The sequence below is a fragment of the Lycium ferocissimum genome, unplaced genomic scaffold, assembly GCF_029784015.1.
Source record: "Lycium ferocissimum isolate CSIRO_LF1 unplaced genomic scaffold, AGI_CSIRO_Lferr_CH_V1 ctg4123, whole genome shotgun sequence".
NCBI lineage: Eukaryota > Viridiplantae > Streptophyta > Magnoliopsida > Solanales > Solanaceae > Lycium > Lycium ferocissimum.
The window spans coordinates 1-27,137 of record NW_026725574.1 but is presented as its reverse complement, the minus strand read 5'-3'; the positions used below and the strand labels follow the sequence as shown (position 1 = coordinate 27,137).

Here is a 27,137-nt window from a genome sequence, read left to right as displayed (position 1 = left end):
TGTTAAAAACTAATATGGAATGAAGGGAGTACTAGTTAGTCACATACTCCTCTGTCCTAATTTATGTGATATACTTTTTTTTTAGTTTGTCCCAAAAAGAATTATACATTTTATATTTAGAAATAGTTTATTTTAAAACTTTCACTTTTATCCTTAATGAAATGATTTACAACACATAAATATCTATGACTTGTTTTGGACCACAAGTTTCAAAAATCTTTCTTTCTTTCTTAAACTCTGTGCCTAATCAAATTATATCACATAAATTGAGACGGAGAGAGTATATATTAGGCTTAGTAAAGCTTATGGTGAATCAAACAAATTAATCACATCTAGGACAATAATTAATTATGTGGCCGGAAGACCTTCCCCTTTGACCCTGCATTTAAAGCCTCTTTTTTCTTGTATGTTTCACAACCAGCTGTTACCTGCTACTTTTTCTTGTTTTAATTTAATAATAATAACGGACTCTCTCTATAAAAATGTGAAAGTTAAATCCTCAAATCTCATAGTCACAAAAAATCAATTCAGAAATATGGCTAAGTCTAAAGTTCTCTATTCTGCCTTTCTTGCTACCTTATTCTGCTTTCTCATTGCATCAACTGGTGAGTAGCCAATATACTACAAACCCTAACACTATCTCGGATTTAAAAGAATATTTCCGTCTCAATTTTTGTGGCATCTTTCGGATTTCGAGAGTTAAACAAATTTTTCTTTGATGGTGATTTTGTCATATTGTCAATCATTGTGACTTATACTCTCTCTGTCTCAATTTATGTGATACATTTTCCTTTTTAATCTGTCCCAAAAAGAATGATACATTTCCTTATTTGACAACAATTTAACTTTAAATTGTACCTTTTACGCTTAACAAGATGATTTATAACCACACAAATATCTTTGGCTTGTTTTAAACCACAAGATTCAAAAGTCTTCCTTTATTTCTTAAACTTCGTGCCCATTCAAACTATATCACATAAATTGGGACGGAGGGAGTAGTACTTTCTATGTAATTTTCAAATATGTAAATTTTACTTCAAAAATTAAAGGAAGTTCACGGTTAAAATTTAGAAGTTTGACTTTCGAAATCCGAAAGCTGTCACATAAATTGGGACAGAGGGAGTATTACACTACCAAAAAAATAGAAATTAACGACGGATGATTTCTCTAGCTAAAAAGCAATATCGTCTCTAAATCTTAGCGACAGATTATCAAAGAATTTTACTAGCCATGAGGGATTTAGAAACAGATTAGCGACTAAGTTCGTAGCAGGTTCCAGTTTCTTTTGTAGTGTTAGTACTTGTTTTATTGTTAACTTTTTAGTGATTGCTTTCTTTAATATGCAGAGATGATAAGGGTAGAAGCAATAGGTTGTGAAACGCCAAGCGCAACATGGAAAGGGGCTTGCGTTGTAACTGAGGACTGTGATAACCAATGCATCAAATGGGAGGGAGCTATTCATGGAGCTTGTCATTTGGGATTTGGGTGGAGCATTAGCCAATGTTATTGCTACTTCTGTTGATCTATAATAATCATCATAGTTCACTATCTTGGTAGAGCCTATGTTTTATATGCTAAAATAAAAACCCATATAATGTGTAATAAAGCACAAGCAGCGTGTAATAATCCAAGAGATTTATAACACACAATTGTCAAAGCATAAATGTTATTTATACACTCACGCGTTACAAGAGGAGTGACTTGTCAGCTATCACGACCTAAAAATTGGAGGCCATATATGACTGGTGTCTGAAGAGTTACTGATAATGGTATGACAATCTAATTCAAGAATATATTTTAAATCAAGCAAAGATTTCTAGACATCATTAATAAGAAATTAAAAATTAAGACGAATCTCATCTCACGTGGTGGTATTTCAAAAGAAAGCGAAAGAACAAGATGATCCTGCACGAGTGACAAGTAATAAGGGATCGGAATTTCAATGACAACGATGACGACCAAATAAGAAATGAAATTGAAAACAAATAAAGAAGTTTTTTGTAATTTAATTTGAACGATCATTACAACGTAGGATTATTTATTTTGAATCATACTCTTATTCATTTGGTTTTTACATTGATATCCATTTTTTATTTTATTTTTTTTCAATTTTGTTTCTAAAGAGGGGACCAACATTGTTTGAAATCTCCAAAGAAAAGAGTGATGATGGGACGTTATGCAATGGAAAATGATAATTAGTCAGGTGATAAATTATTAAAAATCACATGGAAGTTTTTGAAACAATAATAATGGGCAATGTAATAATATGTAACATAATGAATTTTTAATTGAGTGTGCTTTTTATTTTATTTTTATTTTTTTTTATTTTTTATAATTTGATATGAAAGGTGAACTTTTTAAATTGAGTGTAGTTAGCTTTTTCATTTAATTAAAAATTAAAATGCTTAGTATAAAGAGGAATATTGGAAACAACCTCTCTACCTCCATGGTAAGTGATGAGTTATGATACCTTATGTTTTGATGATTTGACAAACCCTAAGGAACCAGATATCTCATGTGCTGCTATGTTGACATGCTCCTTGAAGAAACAGATGCAATCAGTCTCACTACACAAGCTGCAGGATATGTTCATATATGAAGGACCAGATATGTTTTCAGAGGGACCAGATGAGATCAGGTTCCCAGCAGGATATGTTCATATATGAAGGACCAGATACAGATTCAGAGGGACCAGATGAGATCAGGTCCCCAGCTATTGCTTGGTCAACCGACAACCGTAAAAAGATCGACATTGCGGCGAAGTAGCGAGAAGCGGCAAAGTTGTTGCAGCTCGTTCAAAAGCGGATGAGGGTCCAGCCAAGTTCCTCCAGATGAGAAACCAGGTCCCTGGAGCATTGAAAAGTCAACTCTACAACTGTAAAGCTGCCGACACTATAGCAAGACGGCGGTGCGGCGACGGCGGTCTCGGAAGGCAAAGAAAGAACACGGCGGAGAGGACTAGTATAGGCTATCACCTTCTCACTCCCTTACCTCTACATATACAACACCATGCTCAAATGAAGAAGCATTCTTGCACAATCCGAATATTGCTCCATACACAGTGCAAGTCTCCACCTTTCAAAGTGTTCCTCAAGAATAGAGCCTCAAAGAACCCGAAGGACCAGGTCCAGAACTAAAGATGTTTTAGGTCCTTAGGTTTTTGAGTCTTTGTTCTTTTATGCTTAAACTGTAAACCTACTCTTCCATAAAAAGAAGTTGTTTGTAGGTGTTCTAAATTCTCAAGGTTGCTTCTACAAGCTCTTGAGTGTTACACTAGGCTAGAGTTAGCTTAGTTGTATTAGTGTGTGACTAGAGTTAGTCACTATGGTGAATTCTCAAAAGGTGCCTTTGAGTGGTACACTAGGCTGGAGCGAGTCTAGGTGTATTGGTGTTCTTGGCTAGGGGTAGTCAAGTGTGAGGGTTGCATAAGCGTTATTATAAGGGTGAGGGGTTATGGGATTTAACTTCTAGCTTGCAATAGAGTTGTAACCTGAGTTTGCTCGGTTAGTGGAGTTGAAATCCTATTGGGGTAGGTCGTGATTTTTAATCCCTTGAGCAAGGAGTTTTCCATGTAAAAATCTTGTGTTGATTCTTGTACTGCATTGCATAAGGGAACTGGTACACAACCAGGTCCCCCATATACTGTTTGGTGGACGCACAACCTATAACAGTAAGGATAAGGTTTGCGTATACTCTACAATCCCTAGTCCTGACTTTGTGGGATTACTGTTGTGCTGCACGATCTACTTCTATCCTTAATAATACCAGATTTTTGCTTATGAGATAGAACACGTTACTCTCCTTGTTCCAAGTTAGCGTTCATGGAATAGTAAAGAACAGTAAAGTAAGAACACAACAATTTTTACGTGGAAACCACCCGCTCACAAGGGTGAAAAAACCACGACCTACACCTCTGTAGGATTTTTCCCAAACCCCACTACAACTATGAGCCTTTGCACAAATTCACGTTACAAACTTTATAACCTAGGAACTAAACTCTAATTCATATCTTACTAATCTCCCTAGACCAGCAATCCCCCTTCAAGTTATCCCAACTTGAAGTTGAATTTGACTAATAATTTATACCTACAGTATTTACTTCTATGAAAGCGGAGAAGGTACAACTAGATAAACAACCTAATATAAAAACATAGACTCGAGAACTGTAAAGCATAAACTCTATAAAAACAGCTTCTTTAATCTTCTTTGTAGTATCAGGGTCAGACTACTGTAATCAGAACTCTCTCAATGTAGCATTGACAGCTATTGCTCAATTTCTGACTTTCTCTCTTTGTAGGTACGCAAACTTTTTTCATGGCTTGACTTGAATATTTATAGCTCTAAGTTTTCCCTCAAGTCAACTGAACTCAATCCCTACTAGGTAAGGTCCATAATTAGAGTTAGGGTTTGAGTTGACTTGGGGTTCTTGCTTTTCAATGCGACTTCAGTGTCCTTGTAGAAGCTTGAAGTATCTTGATAAATATGGGAAGAAATCCTACAAACTTTCCCGCCAAGTCTTTACTATAAAACACAAATCCTACTCGCAGTATGACTGTGATCTGGAATATGTTCTTGAATCTGGTCTAAGAACCTAGCTCTTTTGCCTTTAAATCTTCTCACTTGTCTGAGATAGAACATGTCCATAAACCTGTTTCATTCATCTTTGTTCTGCAACAAACTTTGACTTATTCTCTCCTAGCTCGTCCTTTTATCTCTTAGGTTATCATGTTCTTGAACTTGATTCAATCAGCTCAATCTTCATCAGGATAAGCTTAATCACACATCCTGCTTGCATGTGGACCTTTGTTCTCTTACGAACTTCTTCCCCTATCCTCTGTACTTGCTCACCTCTACCTATCTGAACTCTGAAGAACATATCTCATTCACCTCATTCACTGCATGCCTGTATATGTCTCTGGTCTATTCACTGCACTTTGGCTTTGTGTTGGAACATGTTTGCAGACCTAGTTCATGTGTTTAGGTGTTTTACTTATCTGCAACTGTTTAGTTCAAGATCTCATAAAACATATTCCCAGGCCTGGTTCATTTACTTCATCTGTTTCTAGAGCTGGTTTATTATTTTTGATCATTTACTTTGTCAATCATCAAAAACACATATGCTTAAGTTAACAAATTCCCCTTTTTTGATGATGACAAACTCATGTCTTTGAAGAAAGTAATGTCACCTGTTCCGGATATCTTATATCCCAAAAATGAACATTTCAACACAACACAATCATAAACCAGGTTAGTGTATATGGATCAAAAAGCAGCACAATAATCATATTTTCCATCTCATATTATGGAAAGTAAACTTTGACAATATTAAACTCATGGCCACTGGGGCTATCACTAATGGTCAAGATAAGAGAATCAGTCACTTTGAAGTAAAAAAAACATTAGAATCACACAAATAAGGCACAATTTCGTAAAATAAAGCAATAGTTTTTCATTAACTTGAACAAGTAAAATTCCAGTCCCTTGCTTATAACAATACAAAACAGATCATTTCCACAAAACTTAGGACTTAGACACACTAAGGATCATTACATGGATAAAATTAGAGAGAACCTGGTCACTTTGCTAGGGACTATGACCAGGGTGGATGGTGGGATCTACAACTAATTTCTAGGAAATCCTAACTAGGAAGAGTTGAGTGGTTATATGAGAAGTATATATCTTTCTTTGTGCTCTTCCCCGCATTACCACCTGAATCAACCCCTTTGCCCCTAGGAAGAACCACCATATTTTTCCACATTTTCCCCCAAGAAGACCCACTATTTTTTTCCATCGATTTCGCCTATGAGGACCGGCATCCTGATTGTTCTTCTTTCCTAGATTGTTGAGGGTTCTTATCCTGTTCATCCTTCCTTATCTCACCATGAACCATCATTTATTCATCACTTATTTTCTCTATTCTGCACACATCGTATTGGCACAAGCTAGTGGTGTCTAACAACTCATTTTCTTAAGGAGTTGTTGTGTCATTGATATTAGCCAAACTAGCCCCTGTTTTGGGGTTGTTACAATATTCCCCCTTTTGATGTGCTCCAACCAGTTTTCTTTCTTCTTTTACCTTTTCAGATGGTGTATACATCTGTATAATGGGAAAATGTGGATTAATTAGAGTGTAGTGGAGCATGTAGTCGGAGTTGGTGGAGTCATGGAGTGTATGGGAGAGAATGACTGTCAGAAAATCAAGAGGTATCAGACATTTTTTTATTTGTCTTTTAGATGAGAGAGAGAGAGATAGGAAGAGAGGCGGTGATTTGAGATGAAGATAAATGAGGTGTGGGTCGGTTTAGGTAGAGAAGAAGCTGAAGAGAATAAGTTGTGTGAAAGGGCATTTGAAGAGTCTTTTTGGGAAGAGAGGTATTTGATTGTGGTAGTTTTTCAAGATGGTCATCATGAATTTACTTTTTCTTTTTCAATACACTCTTAATGACGGCATTAGACTTGACTAGGTTGGTAAAAATAGGTTGTCCAAGTTGTTTCATGATCTAAATGTATAATTGACTGTCAGAGAAAGAATACATGCCTGAAGAGTAAATGGCTAACCATTCGCAATCCTTGATTTAAGGCCAGTTTCTATGTCAATTGCAATGTTAGACTTCAAGAGATAGTGTATCTATCATAGTATAGGACATAAAACTAAATGCACAAGATTGAATAAAATATTATTCTATTTTGAAACATCAATTTAATCTGAGACCAATGAATCAACCAATTTAAAGGAGTATATGTGCAGCTTTTATCATTCTCAATACTAAAAAATAATTCTTTCTTTGCAATCCAGTTGTGGAGAGATTTCTAACTTAATCAGCCCATAATTCTGAGATGCATTCATACTCATTATCATCTCTCAAGAATTATTTAAGAGACATCAGAACTTAAGCTGAACCAGATTTTGGCAGTATAGATAGCATTTGTGTGATTACAAAAGTAATTCACATACCAGGCTCCTTAATTTTTGCTAAAATTATGATGACCAAGCACAGTACAACTCCTGACCACATGTTCTGGCCTTTACCAGAGATATGCTCTCCAAGTTTTGCTTTCTTGATGACCCTAAATTCTAACTCTGATTCCCTAGAGTAGACCATACTTGTAGCACTCCACTGAGTTCCTTCTTTGTTGAAATCTTAGCAAAAACCATAATTTGGACTTTCCTAGATCAGGTTGAACAACTTGCTCCACTGTTTCTTTTTAGTCCATCTGCCAGAATAGGATCTGCCACCTGTTTCATGGGCACATGTGTTCACACCTAATTTTTGACCTCTCATAATTTATTTTAATTATTCAAGGTTCTTAGATGACAAGCAAGATGAATCATGCATCTTAGAGATCAAAATAATTTTATAAAATTGCTTAGGTCAATATTTTTACTCCTTTAAATTGATGAAATAATTTCTAGGATATTATAAGTCATTTAGGAATTAATTGGTACATTTTGTGACATTTATGAGGTGTTAAATTTAATCAAAGAAAAGCAATTTTAAAATAATCATTTATTCAAATGTTTAAATTTTCAAAGATCAAAATTAGCAAATACATTATTCCCTTTAATCCAAGGAGTTTGAGTAATTAAAATAATTGACCATTTTACCCCTTAATATTTAATTTTGTGTAATTGTATAATTTGTTAAAATTATTCATAATTGTCTATAAATGTTTTAACTAGGCTAGTTAATCAATTAGAGGAGTATTATTGCAAAATTGGTTTTAATCATTTAATTATTTATTATGGCCACAATGGAATTAGCCAGCTCATGGTTAAAGCAATTGGGGTCAATTTTGCAAAATTAGCCTTTTATGGCCTTAATTGAAATGACCAAATTCATTTGGCTCAAATTAATTAAGGTCATAAATGTAATTGAACTTTAATTGACTAATTAAGCTAAAAATGGCCATAATTGCAACAATCAGTTAAGATTGAAACCAATTAAGGCTATATGTGCAAATTGAGCCTACTTACACAATTAGTCGTACATTTAAATTAATTCAAAGGCTAATTACGTCTTAATTACTGTAATATGGTCAATAATCGATATTTCAACATTTTTTCAGTTATTTAGTCTGCCCATTTTACCCCTTATGCACGTATATACATCTAATATACACTAATATACACGTATGATATACGTACATAAGGGCACCCCTCTTTCTTTTTAAATCAATGACCAGGCCCAGTCCGCTTAGCAGACCAGACCCGGCCCAAGTCGAATATTAAGAGGGGCATATGCAATATACTCCCTCAGATTCTCATACCAAACAAGCCCCTCTCTTTTTTCTCTTTCCTCTTCCATGTAAAACCCTAGCGCCGCCTGTATCCTCTCTCCTCTCTCATCACCAAAAATGGCAAATGTTCAGAGGTCTTAGACCTCAACCAGCTTTTACTGTGCAAATGCATACAATAATTAATGCTTTAACGGTTTTTCACTCGAAATTGCTCCAAACATGGTATTAGTTTCTTTCTTTTTCGTTTTTCCTTTAATTTTCAAGTAAAACAAAGAGATTTTCTGCATCTTGTTGTCATATTATTGATTGTACGAATTTGTTTTCATTGGTTCAACAAGGATTGGCTCGGATCGACTCATAGTGGATTAGATCTGACCGTATATGCTTGTTATCTTTAAATCCTAAGCGTTAATTTCCTATATTGAGTCTTGTTCGTGAGAAATTTTGTTGTCCAACATTGGTTGTTGAAGTCTTTGAATGTAACTTTGGGGTTCCATAAATAAAACGCCAACCCTTACCAGAAAAACAAGTTTCAGAACCCTAAAAAGCTTGAGATTTGAATTAAAAAGTCAAAACTTGAGCTTACCAGTATAAGTTTAGGCTTTAACTTTAAGGTTGAAGTCTTCCTAGTTCTAAAGTTTATTTTCTTTGTGTTTTGTATGGCTGAGTGTGGGATTTGGAAGCATAAAGGGTCTTTAAATCCATTCTTGTATATAGTTGCGCATAAAAAGGTTAACCCTTTAATCTTGTTATTCATTTTTGTCATTTTTAGTAGTTCTGTAATGTGATAATACCTTGTCTTGCTGTTAAGTTTGTTTTGGTTTGAGTAGTGATAATTTGCTACCTTAGTGGTGCTTTAAAGTTCATCAAGAATTTGAGATAGACATTAGAGACTTTAGTAACCTCCTAGATTAATGCTAATCCTGTTAACAAGTATGAGATTACTGGAAAACTATAATGATCCAAGTTGAATAGTTTAAGGCCTTAATGAGGATTGAATAAGTTCTCTTTGGCAATATACTTAAATACAAAGATTTAGTTCTAGATGTGTAACGACCCGTTTAGTCGTTATAGTGTTTTAACCTATTTAACCTTGTTGACCCTTTCCCCAAGTCCTATTAGTATGACCTATGACTTAGTGAAGCCATTGGTTTGGGTCCCACGGCGTTTCGAGTCTCGAGTGAAGGCTTAGTTTCATAGTGTTGGGGTTGACTTGGTCAACACCGGGTCAAAATGATCTCTTTTAGGAATTTTGAGGTCACGGTTGAGTCCATAATGTGGTTTACATATATATATATATATATATGGTTTGTGTATATATATATATATATATATATATATATATATATATATATATATATATATATATATATATATATATATATATATATATATATATATATATATATATATATATATTGATGAGTTTCGAGGGCTAAAACGAAGTTTTGAACAAATCGAAATTTTGGGCACCAGCTATAGCGACATGGGCACCTGCTGTAGCGAAGGGTGCACCCACTACAGCGAACCACTAGTCAGAAAGTCCATTTTTAAGTGTTTTTTTTTTTCAAGTCTTTCCCCTCATAAACCTAAAAAAAACTTTCTTAGAATGTGAGAGGCTATTTTCCTAAGGCTAAGGTGAAGTTCCTCCTTGAAGGTAAGTGAAAAACCTTATGTGATTCATTATCATTCCTTTTTCAAATCCCATGACAAGCGTAAGCTCCATTAATGGTGGGTGCAAGATTAGAACCCAAGAATTGATGAAACCTTCAATAGTTGAAGGGTTGGGAGATAACAATGGAAAAACATTCACAAGCACTTTGGGGTAAGATTCTAACCTAGTATTCATTATTTATTTGTCGATTATCATCATCTCATAGTCATCCTACACACTAATTTTGAAGAACTAATGGGTTAAGAACCCTAGGGCTAAAAATAGAAAAGATGAATTTGGATATCTTGTGATGAATAGAATTCCATGAAATTAAGATTGAAGGTTAACTAGATGATGGGTAACATAATTGTACACTAAGTTTCCCATTTTACCCTCATGAACCTGATTTCACATTGTAGGGGTATTTTGGGTATTTTTCTAAAAGTATAGCAATATGGGTATCGTTGGACTCGTTTAGACTCGTAGAGTACTATTTTGACTATATTGTATCTGAATTTTCAATAAAATTACATTTTTGCACTTATGTCTCGGGGTTGGCTATTTTGGGTCTATTTTTGTGTAAAACTATGGCAATATAGGTATCCTTAGATTCGTATTCTGACGTAGAATTCATATTTGATAGATGCTAATCATTTTGAGGTTCTCCAAAGAGGAAGGAAAGGCTAAGGTTTGACGATTCGAGACTGTTGTTGGGCATTCCAAGTAGGTTACGACTTACTTGAGTTAGACTTTGATTAGCGAAACGTATGTATTGTGTAGAATTGATGGGAGAAAGCAACATTAGATCTTCGGACATGGTGTTTTGGTTGGATATTAGCTAGGTTGGTATGACTTCTGATTATGTGGGCTTTTCGCCGATATTTAAGCATTGTGACGGTGTAGTTGTATTCATACTGCCGTGATTCGGGATGTATTTCTATTAGGTTGATTGTTGTTGATAATGGCTTGTTGCCCTGTTGTTGTAATTAGACCTATTACCTGAATTGTTGTGTTGTAATACGTGTTGCACTCAATTCTCTCTTATTGTGAAACACATCTTCGGAGAAAAGAAGGTTAATGAGTTTAGACTTGGATTGTGATATATACTTATGATAGTACTCAGATGAAAACTTGATGTATGATTTACTGTCGATGATAATATATAGAAAAATGGAGCATCTTAGTGATATAGGACTTAGTTGTGAGGCGTACTTGCTATATGTGAAAGTAAAGAAGGACATAGACTCTTATGTTGGTTGAAATGGTTGACATGATTCATTTCATGGTTGAATTGATCTAAGTCTTGATATGACTTGTGGCTTTGTGACTTGTACCTTCACTGTTGCTTTATTGGTTTGCATTGATTTACCATGTTTACACTCATTTATGCATTCATACACTCATACATGATGGAAACGATTCATGAAAGACTTGTGGCATGATGCCTTGTGTTTGACATTGATATTGCTAATTGTTCATAGTCCATACATACAAATGAACTGGAATACGTTGAGACATACATTGTGATGTGAAATTAGTGAAGAAGTTAATATAATCTTCTTGTTGAACTTGTGATACTATTTGATACATGGTACTTGATGAATTGATCATTGAGAGGGATGTGACAGTGTTACTATACATATGAAAAGGCACATTTGATTGGGGGTGAGGATGTGGCCTAGACTATGAGCTCGTGGTCCGAGGTTCGTTTTGAAAATGAGTGGTACATTATGTGAATCCGCGTCCGAGGTTCTTTCTGGAGTGGAAGATTTATGGCTCGGGTCCGATGAGTATCCGGAACGAGTGGTACATGGATACCATGGGTCCCCTGAAGGTTATGACTACTGAACAATGACATCAGTTAGCATGTGTGTACAGTACGGGTGATTGGCCAGTGCATTGTATGCCATGCACTTCATTATATTTTGCATTGCACATCATTACATCTTATTATGCATTATTATATGCTCGTTTAGTTTTGATTTTGGTATGGTTTGTTGAATGGCTAATATGATATAGATATGACCATTGACTGAGTTAAATTGTGGATTAGTGACTCTACCTAGGGTCGGAACTTGGACTTGTGATTATTAGGTGAGATTATTGAGACTTGACAGACTTATGGTTTTAGAATCTTCATCTTAGCCTGTGACTCTGTTATGGGATATTCAGTGACTTGGATTTGAGTATTAAGTGCCTATCTGTTTATCTTGTCGATTTTATGCTTATATACATGAACTAATCTTAGTCAGCCTATGATTCTTACTCGTGACATAGTGTTTGTACTGATACTACCTTGCTGCATCCTTTTTGAGTGCAGATTGTGTTCCAGAGATTTCATCCAGACTACATCTCTAGCTTGAAGCTAGTTTGCTCGATCAGATCCGAGGGTGAGCTTCTACCCATGCCATGCCACCTGAAGATCTCTCTTTCCAGATGTCTACTTACATTCCAGACATTATTTGTTATTATATTTGAGATATACTTCATTCTTTAGACATTGTTGGTTAGAGTCCTTGTACAATGACTTTCAGATTTTGGGGGTGTAATAGTTAGACTTCCGCACTTATATTATCTATTAATTATGACTTGTTTTATTTATTTATTTATTTATTTATTCATTCATTCACTTATCTATTGACTGTTAATAAATGATTAAAGAAGTTGAAATTGGTTAATGATTAATGGGTTAACGGGTAAGGGTTCGCCTACTAGTGATAATAAGGTAGGTGACCGCACGATCGGTAATTAGGGTCGTGACAAGTTGTTTAGAGGACATAGGTCAGTACAGGACTGTTTGAGTGTTAAATTGTATTATAGGACTTGTTGATGAGACTGATTAGTTTTAGGGGCCTACATGGCATGTTTATTAGGTCACTACTTGACTACTTGTCCTCCTAAGGTAGTAACATTTGTTGGTAAAATCCAATGGCTTAAAATACCTCTGAATGCTGTTGTATGACCCTATCTTGGACTTTGAGTGTGTCTGTAGCTCTTTGTCTATCTTGCTTATGCTACTTCTTTTCCTAAGCTGTGATACTGTGATATTTTAAACCTGTATCCCTAAATTGGAAGTAGCCTAACTCTGCACATGATAATCTATGTATGAAATGCTCTGTCTATTCTTGATATTTGTTGATACTGTGTTGTAGTATAATGTGAAGTCTTGGCACTTTCTGTAATTTGCTTCTGTACTTACTAGTTTTGTGGGATTATGATGTGTAATAACTCATTGTTTTTATGACAAGCATGGTTAAGGGTGGGGCTAATAAGTGAGAATTGATTAAGCTAAGAAAACCATGCTATATTTAGTGTATGTGGGAATTCCATGTCCAATTCAGAGACCTATCTAATTTTATTTAAAAATGAAGATAAATCAATCTGAAAGAATGAAATATTGAGATCCCTGAGTCTTCAAAGAGGTCTAGTAACACTAAAGAGGTGATTGAATCCTGATATGCTCTCTGATTGTTAAAATGATTAATCAATCAATGAAATGAAACTACTTGAGTCTCAGGGTTGATGTTCAGTTTGAAGCTTAAGTTTATAATGTTAAGATGTCAAGTTCTTCAAAAAAATAATGTCAAAAGGGAATTCAAAACAGCTTTCATAATTAAGATCCTAGGTTGAGTTAATTGAAACTGTTAATTGGTGTCAATGTTAACTAGATGTTTAGCTGGGATTTGATTTAAAGGCAGTGTTAAACTAATCTTAACCACAAAGTCTTAGTGGTTGTCACTGGGTATGAGGATGAGGTAAGGAGTTGAGAGTGCCTTACGAGAGTAAAAGGTGAGCTTAGGCCTGAACTGGAAGTAATGACCAGTGGAACCTCTGCTCCTTTTTTACTGAAAGCAAGATTAAGGAAAGGGTTGGGGAGGTGATGACCTCACCCTGTCCTGCTTCTCTTTCAGGACCCCGATGTTCCTTTTTTCTCCTGAACCTCATTCCCATGGCTGTGGGATTAACAGAGGTCTTATGTTTGGTTAGGAGAAGTTTAACCATGCCGGGGAGGATCTTTTGATATCTTATGCTATCAAAACCAAGTTAGAATGAAACTGTTATATCCCGTATTTTGTACGTTGGAATATTCAAGTGAAATTATGAAAATTAATATTTCATGAAAATTTGGGGCCAAAAGTGAAGTTTTGGAAATTTTAATTCATGAAAAAAATGACCATGTGGCCATGCACATGACTTGTGGGCCATAGGCCACATGTATGAATTATATAGGTAATATTAGATGACTTATTAAGTCATCTTCACCATTTCATCTCCTAGAAATTTCAAGAAACATGAAGAAAAAAAAAAAAAAAAAGAAAACGGCCAAAAGTGGCATGGCCGAAACTTGCCCCTCAATTTTGATCATGGAAAATTCTTTCCTTCTAGTTTTTCTACCAATTGGAAGGCCCTCGTTAACGTGGAGTAGTTGTTGGAACAAGAAAATCGCTCGTTGTCGCAATTCACCAACCTTGGCTGTGTGAAGAACATGAATGGAGAAGGTAAGATTTAATCATCTTTACATGTTTAATAGGTGGTTGTGCATGTTGTGATATGTAGAAATGAATGGAATTCATGAAATTATGTGTGTTGAAGATGAGCCGTGCATGTGTTGGACTTGGCCGTGTGTGTGTGTTGTTGTGTAGGAGAGATGAACTAATTGTATTTAGCATGTTTGGGTGTTGTTGTAATGTGTAGAAATGGATGAAAACCATGGAATTTGTATGTTGTTGTTGTGGCCGAAAATGGGCTGATTTGGTGTAGGCATGTGGGACTAATGTGATGTAGTATTTTGGTTGTCGTCGTTGTGAATTCTATGATGTAAAATGAAGTTTTAATGATCCAAGTTAAGGTTATAATTGTGTGGGCTGAATTGGAAGATAATGTGATCTTGATATGGTTTCTTGAATTTATGAAAATGAAGTTGTAAACGTATGTATTGTTGACATAATTTATGAATGTGGAAGAAGGAAAGGGGTTGGTAATGTTCTTGTTAAATTGGAATGGTTTCGGGTGAGAAGCATGTATTGGATTGGCTTGTTTGATCATTGAGCGGATTGTTTGAAATGTTCTTGAATCTTAATTGAATGATCTTGGATTGGTACTTGAACTTAAGAGTGTTCATGTTAGCTTGAAAGTATGTAGTTGAAATGAATATAAAAGAATGTCGTCGAATTATGTAGAAAGGAGTTATTAATGCTAGAATGCGTTTTGAATTAATGATTGATGTTGTTTATATGGTTGTTGGTATTGTTGTTGAAGATTTGGCCGAGTTGAATTCTCGGGGATGTCGTATTTATAGGGGAAATGCTGCCCAAATTTCGTAGATAAAGTATTAATTTGGAATTGGATTCTTCGATGTTTATGACTAATGTTCGATATCTATTGATGTTGTTGTAGACTTTGAGAAGCCGAGACTTAAGTTCGGATTAGCTTAGGAAGCGGACAAGGTATGTAAAGCTCAACCTTTCTTTCTTTGGCATGTCTTAGTTGAAAAGTAAGTTATGACACGACCCGAGGTAACTCTATTCTTGCGATCCGAGCATGTTTATGATCCTATTTGTTTCTTGATATTCATATTCTTAATGTAGTCAAATTATGGTCTTTATGTCTTTTGCATGATTAATTTCAAAAGATTGCATAAAAGTTTTGTTTTCAAAAGAGTTTTGTTCTAAAAATTCCGAAACTACGAACGTCCGTAACTTTCACCGAAAGGCTCGGATCGCTTCGATATGTTCGTAGAGGTTCCATGATAGGTAAGGCCCGTAACTTTTACGAGCGGGCTCGGATTGACTTGATATGTGCTTGCGATCCTTAAATTTATTTTAATGCGACTTTAATGACAAAATATTTAGAACGGATTTGATACGATCTTTTTTTGAAAAGAACCTAACATGATTATTTTTTTTATATAACTCTCAAGCGTCGACTACTTGCTTATCCATTGAGTCTGTATGATGATTTATGTGCATATGGTTTCTCACTACTCTTGCTCGTTGTTATGCGAAGCTCAATATGTCTTTCACCGAGACCGGGCCGGGCACGCATTCGTGCAACTCCTTTGCATTATTCACCGAGTCCCTCACTAGAGGGCGGGACACGCTATATATATATATATATATATATATATATATGATGATGATATGGGGATGGGGATGGCGGGGATGGCATACCGAGTCCCTTGCTAGCGGGGCCGGGACACGCTATTCACCGAGTCCCTCACTAGAGGGCCGGGTACGGTATATATATATATATATATATATATATATGTATGCATGCATACATGATGATGATATGATTTTACTTACCGAGTCCCTCACTCTGAGGGCGGGACACGTTATATGTATATGATATATGATTATGATGATTTTATACACCGAGTCCCTCGTTAGAGACACGCTATATGTATACATGATGATTATATGATTTTGATATGCATGATAAATCTTTTCAAAGGCAAGTTTTATGATTTTACGTATCTTTACTTCATTATGATCCCGCTTATTGTATTTCATGCTTTACATACTCGGTACATATTCCGTCTTGACCCCTTTCTTCGGGCCGCGTTTCATGCCGCGCGTACACCCGATGAGTTGAAGATATTAGCGAAGATGTTCCGGCGGATTGGCGAGCTCCATTTTCTCCGGAGTCTTTGCCGAGTCGAGCATTATGATATGGTTTCATGTTCCATGTTAGAGACTTTGCGGGCGATGTCGTGTATGTAGTATGTCGGTTTTGTAAGCGGCTCCATAAGCCGATGTATTGTGATGCATTATTTTACGGGTTTTATATATTACGGATCTTACTTGATTTGAAAAAAAAAAAAAAGCAAGTTTGTTTTCCGAAAATCTTTCATTATGTATTTGTTATGATTTGAGGGCCCAATATGATTATGAGTGTTACGAGTCGGCGGGTTCGCTCGGCCCTAGGTAAGGGTCGGGTGCCCATCACGCCCTATCGGATTAAGGGTGTGACAAATTGGTATCGAGCGGTTCGTCCTAGGGGTTGTACGCAAAGTCGTGTCCGGTAGAGTCCTGTTTATGGTGTGAAGCGCGCCACATTTATAAACGAGGAGGCTACGGGGCATCTAGGATGGTTACTCTTCTTTGACATCTTAGATCGTGCCATAGAGCCAAGTTATAGGAAATGAGATTCCTTCGTACTAACCTTTGATTTCGGCGAGAAAGGACATCGACGGAAGAAAGCGATTAACGATATTGGAAGCTACGAAGTACGCGAGTAAGCAAAGGTATGAAAGATATATGTCGGGTAAGATATCGAAGTACGATTGAAATACAAGTTGAAGATCAAAAGGAAAGTAAACAAGAAAGTGTAACGGTGCCGATTGAGTTGGGCATATGAGGTATGTTCATTATTTTTGTCTTGTTGATGATAATGGGAGCCCCGTGTGGCCGTGATATGATGCGATATATATATATATATATATGTATATATTGCCACGTGAGGCATTGTTGGTATTTCTGTGTACGAGGTTTTGAGATAGTAACGATTACTGAGAGGAAACTCGAAAATTTTCCGAGAATAAAGAAAGAATAAGATTTAGGTTTGTGATATGTCTGGAAACGGGGTCGTGCCAATAGTAATGAAAAAAAAAATTTGACTAAGATACGAGTGCAGCCGACCTCGGGAAAGAAGTTAATTGCGGAATTGGGGATAACAATAATTGGAAGTTCGATATCGACACGGTGAAAAGAATTTGGAAAAGACTTGTAGCCCAAAAGGCGATCCAAAAAGAAAAAAAAAAGTCGTGATGGAGTGTTGTTTAAGGTGCCGACCGAATGGACAAGTAGGGACGAATTACGACGAGCTTATAGTTGAAAGGAGTAATAGTATGATTAAGACAAGAGTACGGAGGAAAAGAATTGTGATGGATATGAACGTATTGATAAGACAGTTTGGGAAATATTAAAGATAAAGTTGATCAGAAAGGGAAGAGGTTTAAGAAGTATTATCACATAGGATTGATCACGAATGAGATATAATGTAAGTATAACGAGGATTGTTATGAAAATAAGAAAAGCCTAGTGAGAAAGTGGCTAAAGCTACGATATGATCTATGTCGCTAGAATCTAACGACGAGTGTGAAACGGAAAAGCGAGCTATAGAACGAATAGGAAAGGCTTATCAAGTTCGGTAGGGGAAGTTTGGAATAAGGATTATATAATAACGAAAATGATAGCGAGTATGAGAAAAGAAAGGGTAATCGGAACAAGGAAATAAGAAGGGAGCGAGACAACAGTGTAGTAATAGGCCATGATATGTGTAGTCAAGGATACGAGTACTATAAGTGATGGGACTATGAAAGACACGGTTATAGGAAAGGATGAGGAACGAGGTAAAATGAGGGTAGGAAATCCAAGGACCGCCAACCGAGTATCTGTAAGTAACGGTGATCGAGGTGTATTCCTCGCCATTGAGATCTGGAGGTCTAAGACGGAAAAGTAGTCATGTCTAGAGGTGAAACGTGAATATTGAGGATTAAAGGGAGTTGAAATAGAAATTGTGAAGTCAGGAGACTAAGAAACCTTTCTAATTCGGAGGGAAACGTGTTATGAGGACGTTTCGAAATCCGTTAGGACTTCGACTTACTCTAAAATACGTGACAAAGGTGATGCGGTAAGGTGGACGCAGTTATACGAGCGTTAAAGTGTCGTATTCATCGCCGAGTTCTAAAGTTAAGCGTCTTTGAAGCGAGAGAAATTCTAGGATGGGTGACCCCGGGAAGTTTTCTGAAAGTTCTATAAATTCAGACGCAAGAAGTAAATGAGAAACTAGAGTGACTTAAGGACAAATTAAGAGTCTGAGGAGTGGGCAGAAACCCTAAAGGTCGCGCAGAACGGGGCGAATTAGACCGATAAAGAGGAAGAAAGTGCATCACAGTTCTAGGATTAGGGTGAGTTGGAATAGTGTATGGAGATATCTTGTAAGCAAGATAGTAGGGACTATATGTGTACATAGGTATGCATAGGATATCCTGTACATGGTTAGATCAGCGGATATATGTATTCCGGTAATCAACGTGGCGGTATATGGAAGACATTAATCGGACAGGGTAACGAGGTTCAAGTGGAAAAATATATAAAGAGTGCAAATGTTACAAGGCAAGCTCATGTTGTTTCACTACAAGATAAGCTTGGAAAGTGTTAATACAACGATATTTGGAAAGGAAAGAAAGTGAGTAAATGAACGGCAAGGGGATCAAAATGTCGGGATAAAAGTACCGCTTAATTGAGATTGGAAATACGGATTTAGGGCAAAGTAGAATTGGGCGATAGTATAAGTACACCCCTAAAGGGGGGAAGCGAGGGAGAGATACAAGTGTAAGACGAAGACAATCGACGCTACAATGTCCTGGATACGAATGCTTGGGCCGCAGGTAAAGTTCTTTCTTTGAGACAAGCTAGGGAGATCGAAAAGCCGGCGGGAAAGGGATAGAAGTCGGGGTAATAATCGAGATGGCGCCGAGAATTAATTGTAAGTATCCGAATAACATGATATTAGGAAATGGAGACTTAAAGAGAGAATACGACAAAGGAAAGTAACGAGTAGCTTACGGAGACATTGTGAAAGGTAGTACGGCTATACGGGATCGAGAGTTAAGATGTAGGCAATAGAGTGGTTGCTAGCGAGAAAGTTTCCTATGGTAGAAAGTAAGAAAAGCGGGGAAAAGGAGTATGACAAGGTAGACTCCTAGCAAATGCGAGCACGGGAGTAAGATGTGGAATAGTACGAACCAGGAGAAGGAACGATCGTGACTAAGATTAAATATGCAGGTCGTGCAAGGGCGGTCATGTTACCTATGAATATTTATACACTGGAGGTGAGACCAAGTAAATGCGTAACGAGAAAAGTTTAGGGTCGGTAACAACAATACGGTGATAATACTTTAGGTGCATTAAGGAAAGATGTTAGGATGGTTTGAGATAAATTACCGAGGTGGAACTAGTACTGAGAACGAACAAGACATGCTTATGGTTGAACCAAAAATGTATTCCGATGCTGGTGGTAGGAGAAGAGAGGCAAAGATAAAGTGAAACATAAGGATTAGTGAAGCTACGTTGAGGCGGTTCTTAGAATAATTTGACCCCCTTCGTACATTCGGGTAAAGATTGCAACATCACGTGTGACAAGAAAGTTGAGAGCAAGATCCGAGCAAAGGGACGACAGAAGAGTTCGGATTAAAGATAAGGTAATGACATGAGACAATGTGTTGAAAATGTAACAAGATGAGTACAGAAAGATTGTAAAACGATTTAAGCAAGTGATCAGAATTAGTTGGCCACTAAAAGGAGGTGAATTTATACGCCAACTTCTTTCAGATTGTATCAATCGATAATGGTTAAAGCGAGGGAACGGCTATTAGTAGCTCGAAACGACGAGAAATCATATGACGACAATCGGTATCGACACTTAGAATTCCCGGACGGCGAATGGGTATGCTTGAAGATATCATCCGTGAAGAACGTAAAGTCTTTTGATTCGACAAGAAGGAAGAGCTTAACCCGAGATATATTAGAACTTATTACACTAATTGTAAGGCAAGAAGGTTGCGTGCTAAAGACGTAGCTTCCGTTAAGGCACCGTGGCGGAATGATAACGAAAAGGAAATGACTTGCGAACTTGAGGAGGAGATGAAAGATAAATATTATTGGTAGATGAGGTTGCATGCCGTGGTAATAAAGGAAACCCCCTCGAAATCCTTAAGACCCCATGCGACTAGTTGAACATTCGAGGACGAATGTTCTAAAGGGGGGAAGGATGTTATATCCCGTATTTTGTACGTCAGAATATTTTTAAGTTGGTTGCGATGAGTCATGAACAAGGCTATCTTCCGACTTTGTTGTAAGGCATAAGTTGCTTATGATTTCATTGGATGGAGATATTAAGGAAAATTTGGGGTTAAAAGAATTATGGAAACTAATATTTCATATGAATTATGGAAGTTAGACATTTCATGAAAATTTGGGGCCAAAAGTGAAGTTTTGGAAATTTTAATTCATGAAAAAAAAATGACCATGTGGCCATGCACATGACTTGTGGGCCATAGGCCACATGTATGAAATATATATGTAATATTAGATGACTTATTAAGTCATCTTCACCATTTCATCTCCTAGAAATTTCAAGAAACATGAAGAAAAAAAAAAAAAAAGAAGGAGAAAACGGCCAAGAATGGCCGAAATATATATATAATTTTGATCATGGAAAATTCTTTTCTTCTAGTTTTTCTACCAATTGGAAGGCCCTCGTTAACATGGAGTAGTTGTTGGAACAAGAAAAACGCTCGTTGTTCAATTCACCAACCTTGGCCGTGTGAAGAACATGAATGGAGAAGGTAAGATTTAATCATCTTTACATGTTTAATGGTGGTTTGTGCATGTTGTGGAATGTAGAAATGAATGGAATTCATGAAATTATGTGTGTTGAAGATGTGGCCGTGCATGTGTGTGTGTGGCCGTGTGTGTGTGTTGTTGTGTAGGAGAGATGAACTAATTGTATTTAGCATGTTTGGGTGTTGTTGTAATGTGTAGAAATGGATGAAAACCATGGAATTTGTATGTTGTTGTTGTGGCCGAAAATGGGCTGATTTGGTGTAGGCATGTGGGACTAATGTGATGTAGTATTTTGGTTGTCGTCGTTGTGAATTCTATGATGTAAAATGAAGTTTTAATGATTCAAGTTAAGGTTATAATTGTGTGGGCTGAATTGGAAGATAATGTGATCTTGATATGGTTTCTTGAATTTATGAAAATGAAGTTGTAAACGTATGTATTGTTGACATAATTTATGAATGTGGAAGAAGGAAAGGTGTTGGTAATGTTCTTGTTGAATTGGAATGGTTTCGGGTGAGAAGTGTATTGGATTGGCTTGTTTGATCATTGAGCGGATTATTTGAAATGTTCTTGAATCTTAATTGAATGATCTTGGATTGGTACTTGAACTTATATGAGTGTTCATGTTAATTTGAAAGTATGTAGTTGAAATGAATATAAAAGAATGTCGTCGAATTATGTAGAAAGGAGTTATTAATGCTAGAATGCGTTTTGAATTAATGATTGATGTTGTTTATATGGTTGTTGGTATTGTTGTTGAAGATTTGGCCGAGTTGAATTCTCGGGGATGTCCAATTTATAGGGGAAATCTTTGCCCAAATTTTGTAGATCAAAGTATTGGCTTGGAATTGGATTCTTCGATGCTTATGACTAATGGTTTGATATCTATTGATGTTGTTGTAGATCTTTGAAAGCCGAGACTTAAGTTCGGATTAGCTTAGGAAGAGGACAAGGTATGTAAAGCTCAACCCTTTCTTTCTTTGGCATGTCTTAGTTGAAAAGTAAGTTATGACACGAACCGAGGTAACTCTATTCCCGCGACCCGAGCATGTTTATGATCCTTATTTGTTTCTTGATATTCGTATTCTTAATGTAATCGAATTATGGTTTTATGTTTTTGCATGATTAATTTCAAAGGTTGCATGAAAGTTTTGTTTTCAAAAGAGTTTTTTTTAAACGATTCCGAAACTACGAACGTCAGTAACTTTCACCGAAAGGCTCGGATCGCTTCGATATGTTCGTATGAGGTTCCATGATAAAAGGCCGTAACTTTTACGGCGGGCTCGGATTGACTTGATATGTGCTTGGTCCCTAAATTTATTTTAATGCAATTTAATGACAAAATATTTAGAACGGATTTGATACGATCTTTTTTTTTTGAAAAGAACCTAACATGATTATTTTTTAGCTCTCGAGCGTCGACTACTTGCTTATCCATTGAGTCTTTATGATGATTTATGTGCATATGGTTTCTCACTACTGCGCTCGTGCGAAGCTCAATATGTCTTTCATCGAGACCGGGCCGGGACACGCATTCGTGCAACTCCATTGCATTATTCACCGAGTCCCTCACTAGAGGGCCGGGACACGCTATATATATATATATATATGATGATGATGTGATGATGGGGATGGCGGCCAGGATGGCATACCGAGTCCCTTGCTAGCGGGGCCGGGACACGCTATTCACCGAGTCCCTCACTAAAGGCCGGTATATATATATATATATATATATATATATATATATATATATATATATATGATATGCATGATAGCATGATTTTACTTACCGCGTCCCTCACTAGAGGGCCGGGACACGTTATATGTACATGCTTATGATGATTTTACCTACCGAGTCCCTCGTTAGAGGGGGCGGGACACGCTATATGTATACATGATGATTATATGATTTTGATATGCATGATAAATCTTTTCAAGGCAAGTTTTATGATTTTACGTACTCTTTACTTCATTATGATCCCGCTTATTATTTCATGCTTTACATACTCGGTACATATTCCGTATTGACCCCTTTCTTCGAAATTGCGTTTCATGCCACGCGTACACCGGATGAGTTGAAGATATTAGCGAAGATGTTCCGGCGGGATTGGCGAGCTCCATTTTCTCCGGGTCTTTACTTAGCCGAGTTAGAGCATTATGATATGGTTTCATGTTCCATGTTAGAGACTTTGCGAACGATGTCGTGTATGCAGTATATCAGTTTTGTAAGCGGCTCCATAAGCCGATGTATTGTGATGCATTATTTTACGGGTTTTATATGACTACAGGTCTTATTTGATTTGAAAAAGATGAAAAGCAAGTTTGTTTTTAAAATCTTTCATTATGTACTTATGTTATGCTATGAGGGCCCAATATGATTATGAGAGTTACTAGAGTCAGCGGGTTCGCTCGGCCCTAGGTAAGGGTCGGGTGCCCATCACACCCTATCGGATTAAGGGTGTAACAGAAACATAAGGGTCTATCACATTCTCTGTTATGGCCAAAGGATTAAAAACTATTTCATGACAAAATTTCTAGGCTAAGCTAACTGTAAGGCCAATTTGTTCTCACTAACTATGAATTTAACTTGGTTGGATGCTAGGAAGATCAAGCCACTTGTGTGCACATGTCAAACCATAAGTCACTTGGCCTGGTAAGCCTTTTTAAAGGCATCTTAGGGTGGGGATTGAGAAGAATCAAGTATAACCTTGTTCATAGTATCTTTCCCCTAAATAAAAGGTGCCATGGCATGCCTTTGGGTCTATGGGATGTGTGTTTGGTCATGTTCATGCCTGTGGACTGTTATTTTTGTTATTGGATCAAAGGTTGTGATAAAAATGAATTTGTTAAGAATATGACTAGCACAGTTAAAGGAGAGGGACTACCCACCTAGGATCACTGATTCCCAGAATAAGGAAAAGAATTGGATAGGTTGAAATCTGAAAAGTCTTACTTTTAAATAAAATGTTGAGTCTAAGGCATTTGATCTATTTGAATACCTTATGTTATCCCTCCTCTTGAAAAATCTGGTTGAAACTGGATGTCACAGTTGTTCCTCTTCTTTCTTTCATCTTACCTAGGTCATCATGTATATGTATCCTATGTATCTTTTTTGCATATTTGTCACGACCCAATTTAGCTAAGTCGTGCGGGCACTTACCTTTCCCACCTCGGTAAGCGAACCCTCATCCCAACGATAGTAAAAACGTAAATAAATAATTAAATAAGCGGAAGAGAATAAATTACGTAAGTCTGACGATAATAATGTAGAAAAAGTGCGGAAATAAGGAAATACACCCCAGAGTCTAGTCTAATCCATACAAGAGCATCTAACTAAAATCTACTAGTCTTGAATATCAATAATACATCAAGTCTGAGTATGTTTTGGAATAGAAAATAAGACATAAATAAAGAAGAATCTTCAAGGCAGCGGACGTCTCGTGCTCACCCTGTAGACTCTAGGCAACCCTGATAGTGATCATCTATCACGGGAGAACTAAGTAGATCCTACCTGGAATTCTCGTATTATAAAAAAAGAATACAGCAAGTGCAAGTCCGCACAAAACCACAAGACTTGGTAGTATCATAGGCCGACTAAGTTTAGCTAACATAATCCAGACAATAAAGTAAGATAAGCAGATAAATCAACAAGTGTAAGTCAAACACAAGCCAGAACTAAGTACACGTCATCACCTAGATTGTAGCATTTAAACCCAAGTGTGCCAAGTCGCAATATATCCAATCCGAATCCAAATAACACAAGTAAATCACCAGATCATCACAATATAATCCATAATGCAATGCAGTGCAAAAATGTATGAATGCAAATGCAATGCGATGCTATGCAATTCTATGTACACATGTACTCCGGACGGAAGTATCGACATCTCGGTAGCACAACCCATGGGGGCTCGCGAAGTCCAATCTCAGATCTTTGCCTAACAAACAGACGAGACTCCGGATCTTTGCCCACGGAGGATTTTCATCAGCACATCCCATGAGGCACCGAGAGTCCAGTAATTACCTCACGGCTTCGACATACCTCGGGAATCGCGCCCACTCAATCCATGATTCCACGACAACCATCGGATATCGGACTCATGTCACTCATCCAAACTCGAGTACATCCACGGTGTTTCAAGTATCATCAATGTACAAATAGTATGTCTTGAAGGATGAGAATGCGTGCAATGTATGAGTTAACATCAATAATCAGATCAATATCACAAGTACCAAGTATGGGTACACCAACAATATCATAAAAGACTACACAAGTCATATAAAACACTATCCTCGTATCAAATGTCAACAGGCAAGATACTACAATATCATGATTGAGATACAACAATAGTCTTCAATATCTACTATCACCACATGGCATCAGGCTAACAACAACAGAACAATCAAGTCACAACACAACGGGGTGGCTAGCCCCAATCACACAACAGGGTCTAACCTAAGACAATATCCAACTCAACTTCATACTCGAAGGTTTACATGCTTTCTCTGATAATATCATCTAAATATATGCTTCGCTAAACGAAGTCTCACCATAGGGTAAGCCATAACCTATCTGGAAGGCCGAACAACAATATCACCAACAATCATACCTTAGCCTTTCCTTGAACCTCGAGATCAAGAAAGTCTATTCATATTCAAAATCTAGATTAGAAATCATGAAGATCAATACCTATATTGCTATCATTCAAATTGGGTCAAAAACCAACCTTAGAATTTGGGGAAACGGGGCCTACAAGGGCAAAACGGGAAATTCGGGGGTAAATTATCAAATTAAACACTAGGTGATCAAAACCCATCAACTAGTTTCTAAATTAACTCAAGGATTCATCCAATTTCGAAATCCAAGCAAACCCCTAATTTTTGGGTATAAATCCTAACTGTAGAATTCAACTAATAATGGAAATATGTGATTAACGACCTTAGAGCCCAATCATTTCATCCATTTTAAAGCAACGTAGGAAGTCTAACCCGCGGGTCAAAATCAATTTTCTAATTTAGAAATCATGGAACAAACCAAGGAATGAATCTCTTAGATTATGGTTTAGACCTTATCCTTGGAAGAAACTTGAAGAACATCCTTGAAGTTTCAACGAGGGCCCCAAAAACTTAGTAAAAACGCCCTCAATAACGACCAACTTGCTTTTGGTCATTACAATATTTTGAATCACCCCTTATAATAGCTATTGGTTTCAAGGAAGAGTTTTTTAAATACAGTCGAAGCCTAAAGGTAAAATGCTCCCTCATAAGATGCCGTACCGTCTATACGGATATAATGGTTTAGGCGAAACATGAATCTTGAATATGGTACCACTGTTAAAATCCTTGCTTGTCTAACGTGGATATGTCCAAAATCGCACACAAACTTTTATTTCAAAACGTTGACAGCTTCATACAGAGTAGTCTCGACTAACTCGGCAGTGTTCTATCGATGACACCACTAAGTCATAAATCACCCTCTAGGACCTAATGGGCTTGTCAAAATTCAATTGAGTCGTTATTTTTGCTTTAAGACCAAATTTTCTAAAGTTATTCAAAACCCAAAACGTTTGGGAGCTTTCCCGATTCATAACAAGGCTCGAGTCGAAAAAATATTCAATAACGACCAAAGTGGTCATTACACAAACATGACTATTGTCCTAAAATATGAGTCTCTTGGTAGTCGTTTTAGGATGTACACGTGCTTGGCTTCGTAGTTTATTGATATGAGGATCCTAATAACCCTCCTTGTTTGGGTTTGATTCTTCAGAGTGAATATTCACTTTCCATTTGACATTGTCTAGATAATAGCTTTGACTCACTTGTGTGTGAATAGCTTACACATGCCTATATCTAGTTTAATTGGGGCTGGGTTTGAGCTTAGTTTGGTTGGGGAT

At 36.8% G+C, this 27,137-nt stretch overlaps 1 protein-coding gene and 1 long non-coding RNA gene across 2 annotated transcripts; both read left to right on the top strand.

The window, feature by feature from the left end:
- Positions 1 to 511: 511 nt before the first annotated feature.
- On the top strand, positions 512 to 1,637 carry LOC132044287 (defensin-like protein 1). The gene is made up of 2 exons (XM_059434772.1): positions 512 to 605; positions 1,347 to 1,637. The coding sequence occupies exons 1-2, from the start codon at positions 536 to 538 to the stop codon at positions 1,520 to 1,522; spliced, it is 246 nt and encodes an 81-aa protein (XP_059290755.1). The 5' UTR covers positions 512 to 535; the 3' UTR covers positions 1,523 to 1,637.
- Positions 1,638 to 8,275: 6,638 nt separating this feature from the next.
- LOC132044288 (uncharacterized) lies at positions 8,276 to 12,490 on the top strand. Its single transcript, XR_009412097.1, has 2 exons — positions 8,276 to 8,460; positions 12,213 to 12,490. It is a non-coding gene; the product is annotated as an uncharacterized LOC132044288 (long non-coding RNA).
- The last annotated feature ends 14,647 nt before the right edge of the window (positions 12,491 to 27,137 follow it).

Coding starts and splice junctions, on each gene's coding strand:
- LOC132044287 (XM_059434772.1), top strand. CDS start 536: ATGGCTAAGTCTAAAGTTCTCTATTCTGCCTTTCTTGCTACCTTATTC. Junction 606..1,346: donor CTTTCTCATTGCATCAACTG/GTGAGTAGCCAA, acceptor TTTAATATGCAG/AGATGATAAGGGTAGAAGCA.